The sequence below is a fragment of the Cynara cardunculus genome, assembly GCF_001531365.2.
Source record: "Cynara cardunculus var. scolymus isolate 2C chromosome LG 2, CcrdV1, whole genome shotgun sequence".
Lineage (NCBI taxonomy): Eukaryota > Viridiplantae > Streptophyta > Magnoliopsida > Asterales > Asteraceae > Cynara > Cynara cardunculus.
The window spans coordinates 61830721-61835748 of record NC_037529.1 but is presented as its reverse complement, the minus strand read 5'-3'; the positions used below and the strand labels follow the sequence as shown (position 1 = coordinate 61835748).

At 33.4% G+C, this 5028-nt stretch overlaps 1 protein-coding gene across 1 annotated transcript; it reads left to right on the top strand.

The window, feature by feature from the left end:
• Positions 1-1494: 1494 nt before the first annotated feature.
• On the top strand, positions 1495-4118 carry LOC112506763 (ABC transporter G family member 11-like). The gene is made up of 7 exons (XM_025111019.1): positions 1495-1780; positions 1862-1941; positions 2043-2507; positions 2619-2705; positions 2813-2938; positions 3047-3244; positions 3354-4118. The coding sequence occupies exons 1-7, from the start codon at positions 1495-1497 to the stop codon at positions 4116-4118; spliced, it is 2007 nt and encodes a 668-aa protein (XP_024966787.1).
• The last annotated feature ends 910 nt before the right edge of the window (positions 4119-5028 follow it).

Below are 5028 nucleotides of genomic sequence, written 5' to 3'. Positions count from 1 at the left end.
TATTTTTCTAAAATTAAAATAATGAAGATGATAATATCCATGATTAACACCCTCCACAATAAAAATGGTTAATCAACCTCTCATAATTATAAAAAAATAAACAAAATGAAAAATTATGATTGTTTGAATGAGGTTTTCACGGTTTTTACAAATTGAGTGGTTTTTATTTGAACCCACCCCTATATATATAATTTGGAAAACTTTGGTCATATGAGTGAACCAATGCAATTTTCTTTTGCTAATTTTTCATCTTATCCCTTTTTTAATGTAATTTTCATTTTACCTCGTTTTATCTTTTTTTTAACCACTTAATTGATTTTATATATCCTTATCGTTATATATTTTTATTAATGAGTTTCGTTGTTACTTCTTTAAACGAAATACATGCATTTCAAAAGTAAACAAAAGGCAAACATAATTATATATATCGGGTTATATATGCGAAACAACAATTAATATATCTTTATAAATTTCTTTTTTATAATATTTTACTTCCATAACGATGTATTTTAAATTATTTTTTACTATAGTATTGTATTATGAAAAAAGTTTACCATTATAGCAATGAATTAATTTTTTATTTGAATTAAGATAACATATCAGTTACTAAATTTGTATCTTATATCATTGTCTATGTAAGATGTCTACATTTCTTATTATGTCATTGTACTTTCAATATTATTTTATCATAACATTGTAGGTTCTTATTACAAATCATATTTTTCTTATAGACACCATACATTGAATTAAACATGTTTCTCATTTCATAAATTAAACATACATAAAAAAAGCGAAAAGAACAGTACATTTCAAATGATCAAATTTGTAACTTACTCTGTAATGTTTTTGTTTATAGTTTTCTCCTTTAACATGTTATTTAATAAATATATTAAACTAATTAGAAATTTTTTAGATTATTCATTAATATAATGATGTTGAGAAGATTTGTAGCTTACAATTTATCTCATTAACATTTTAAAAAATATTAAAAAATATATAATATTTATTTTGAGGATCAAATGATAAATCGTCCTATTTAAAAATTTTAGGATAGATTTATATGGAAAAAGATGGAGAGAGTGTGTGTTTTTATTTTGAGATTTTATTTTACTGATTCTAAAGCATAGTTTTGACAAATGAAATAAAACAAGGATAAACCATAAGGATGGTGTTTGCTTGGTTTGAACTTGATTCCAAAAGTCAAAAGTACCAGGAGGTCCCAAATTCAAGTCCAAAGAGAAATAAAAATCCCCTTGTGGCCACGGATGCTCAAATACGGTGACTTCAGACCATTTACAAAGCAGGTGTTCGACCTAGAATTAATCGGTTCGAATAGCGGGTTGGATATCCAGTGTAATAAAAAAAATAAAACAATGATAACAAGTGGCTACAAACATGACACATGTTTAACTTCACCTTTATATAAACCAAAAAAAACCTACCGTTTTGGAACATGCAAAAGAAATATCTACTATCTCTCTCTCTCTCTCTCTAATGGAAGCTTCTGCTTACTTAGAAAAACAGAATCCCCAGGAGGTGGAGATCACAATCTCCCATGCACCACCATACCATAAACCTGTTAACCCTACAAGTTCTAGTAGTGGTGAAGTCGATGGTGTGTCTTTGACATGGAAAGACTTGTGGCTTACAGTTCCTGATGGAAAAGGCAAAACCCGACCCGTACTTGAGGGGGTTACAGGTTACGCTAGACCTGGGGAGATCCTAGCTATTATGGGTCCTTCAGGTTCTGGAAAATCCACACTCCTTGACGCCTTAGCTGGTATAAACTTCTTACTACAAGCAAATATGCATTACTATACATATATGATATACATACATAAATATATACAAATGCATGCAGGGAGACTAAACTCCAATACAAGGCAAAGTGGTGATATTCTAGTTAATGGATTCAAGAAAACTCTAGCATATGGAACATCGGTAAGCCATAATATCGTCTGTTTCATTTGCAATTCATAAAAGTAGAAAGGGATACATAATGTCTGAAATTCGAAAAACTTAACATATATATATATATATAGGCTTATGTGACTCAAGATGAGACGCTCATCACAACACTTACTGTCAGAGAAAGCGTCTACTATTCTGCCCTGCTCCAGCTACCAGACTCCATGTCAAAGGCTGAGAAGAAAGAGAGAGCTGAAATGACTATAAGAGAAATGGGCCTTCAAGATTCCATGGACACGAGGATCGGAGGGTGGGGAGCGAAAGGCTTGAGTGGAGGCCAAAAGAGACGAGTTAGCATTTGCATCGAGATCCTAACTCGTCCAAAGCTTCTGTTCCTTGACGAACCAACAAGTGGCCTAGACAGTGCCGCCTCATACTACGTGATGAGCAGAATCGCAAGGCTTGATGAACACCAAGGAAGGACTATCATCGCATCCATTCACCAGCCTTGCAGCGAAGTGTTCGACCTTTTCCATAATCTTTGCCTACTTTCTTCTGGAAGAACAGTTTATTTTGGGGACACTAGCTCTGCAAAGGAAGTAAGCAAGCCTAAAAAACAATCTTCAGTTCTTCTCTACTCAGTTTTCTATTCACAAAACTCTAATTAGCCATGAAAATCAACTAATTTTATCTTCCTTAATTCAACGCAGTTTTTTGCTTTTAATGGCTTCCCTTGCCCCAGTTTCCAGAATCCTTCCGATCACTTTCTTAGATCAATAAACAAGGATTTTGATGAGGTAATTAACTTATTAGCACTGGGCACTTCATCATATTTACTATACGAATTAATTGGGTAGCTATTATTTATTGTGTCTAATTCAAAGATCTTAACTGAAATTTGTAGGATATCGAGCAAGGTTCATGTGGAAGGAAATCTAGCGAGGAAGTGATTAAAACCTTAATAGATTCATATAGGTCATCTACTACATACCAAGATGTTAACAACACAGTTACTGAAATCTACAAGAAGGTAAGCTAGAATTAATACATTGATCACTATTAACTAGTTTAGTTACAGATCGATTGGATTAATGTAGCAACAACATTCATGATGAATAATTTCACGTCTTTTCTTTAGGGACTTGAAGTAAATGATAAGAAGAAAAACGACCATGCTAGTTTCTCAACTCAATGTCTTGTACTAACGAGGCGTTCTCTCGTCAACATGCATCGTGATCTTGGCTACTACTGGCTGCGCCTAGGTATCTATATAGCAATATGCTTGGGACTTGGAACAATCTTCTTTGATCTCGGCTCAAGTTACAGCTCAATTCAGGTGACGAAAACACTTGATTCAAATATATATACTGTTAACAATTCAACATAAATATGAATATAACCATGCACGATTGATCTTAATTCACGTATGGGGTACAAACTTGCAGGCTAGAAGCTCGATGCTGATGTTTGTGGCAACCTTCTTAACATTCATGGCCATCGGTGGATTTCCATCGTTTGTGGAGGACATGAAGGTATTCGAAAGTGAAAGATTAAACGGGCACTACACAACCGGTGCTTTCGTTATAGCTAACACCCTATCTTCAATGCCGTACCTGGTATTAGTATCCTTGATTCCGGGGGTATTAGCATATTACTTAGCAGGACTGCGTGAAGGATTTGATCACTTTGCATACTTCGCATCCACACTCTTTTCTTGTATGTTGCTAGTTGAGAGCCTAATGATGATCGTGGCGAGTCTGGTACCCAATTACTTAATGGGAATCATAGCAGGTGCAGGGATTCAGGGTTTAATGATTTTAGGTGGCGGATTCTTTCGTTTGCCTAATGATTTACCACACCCTTTCTGGAAGTATCCTTTGTACTACGTTGCATTTCACAAGTATGCATATCAAGGTTTGTTCAAGAATGAGTTTCAAGGAGAAGAGTTTATGTATTACGAAGGGGGAGTACGAAAAGTGGTGGATGGAGAATATATATTAAGAGAGAAATGGCAGGTTGAAATGGGTTACTCAAAGTGGATTGATTTGGTGATCATATTAGGAATGGTGGTGATTTCTAGAGCTTTATTCTGGGTTATAATCAAGATTGTGGAGAAGGTTAAGCCTGGGTTTAAGGGTCTAATTTTTGCTGTTCCCAAGAAGCACAGTAAGCAAGTTTTGGTAAACCCTCTTGCGACTCCTTCGCATTAAGTCGTTTACCAATTAAGTGAATGTATTATCTAAATCTTCTTTCACAAATAAATAAATAAATATATATATATATATATATATATATATATATATATATATATATATATATATGTAATCGGCAACTTTTTGTAACATTTATTTGTTAGTGTTTGACACCGTTGTATATTTAAATGATTGTATTTTGTTTAATCAATCAAGTAAATCATTCTCCCTAATTTCTAATATATTTATGATCGGTTGGGAACTAATTCGATTTCAGTTTGTGTTTGTTGGATTTGTCTATAGCTTGAAAAATGTATATTTTAGTAGCCAAACATTGAGATGTTATGAAACTTACATGTATATAGAAGTATGAAGCAGAAGATGAACATTAAGCTTATAATAAATTTACCCTTCTAATTAAAAGTATGTTTTTAAGATATGAACGATATATATGCTTCTCCCTGCAAAAGTACTTTAATTTTAAATAACACCCTAATTAAACGTGAATTGATTCTACATACTTGTTTCATTGGATGATAATGAAACCACAAAAGAGTGCAACATGTGAGACACATTCGTAAGGCACAAATTTCACTATCATGTCTTTAATGTCTCCACTTATAACGTGAATAACATTTAAGAATATTTGTTATCATTGGACCCTTGCACGTGGTTGTTGCTTCTTGACGAATAAGGAGGATATATATATATACATATATATACTTGGATCATGTGAGACTAGCTTGTTTTCATGAAACTCGTGAGACCATCTTTTTACACTTGAAACTTTACAGTAAAATGTTGTGAAGGTGACTTTTTTTAACCTTCAAAGTGTTTTTGCCGTGAAGTTTAAGTGTAAAAATGTGATCTCACGGGTCTCACGAAAACAGGTGGGTCTCACGTGAACCCAACCCTATATATATATAGG

What these genes read in the sequence shown, in the direction of transcription:
- LOC112506763 (XM_025111019.1), top strand. Translation starts at nt 1,495, where the DNA reads ATGGAAGCTTCTGCTTACTTAGAAAAACAGAATCCCCAGGAGGTGGAG. An exon ending in CTCTAGCATATGGAACATCG is followed by an intron (nt 1,942 to 2,042) that starts GTAAGCCATAAT and finishes ATATATATATAG; the next exon opens with GCTTATGTGACTCAAGATGA. An exon ending in CAAGTTACAGCTCAATTCAG is followed by an intron (nt 3,245 to 3,353) that starts GTGACGAAAACA and finishes ACAAACTTGCAG; the next exon opens with GCTAGAAGCTCGATGCTGAT.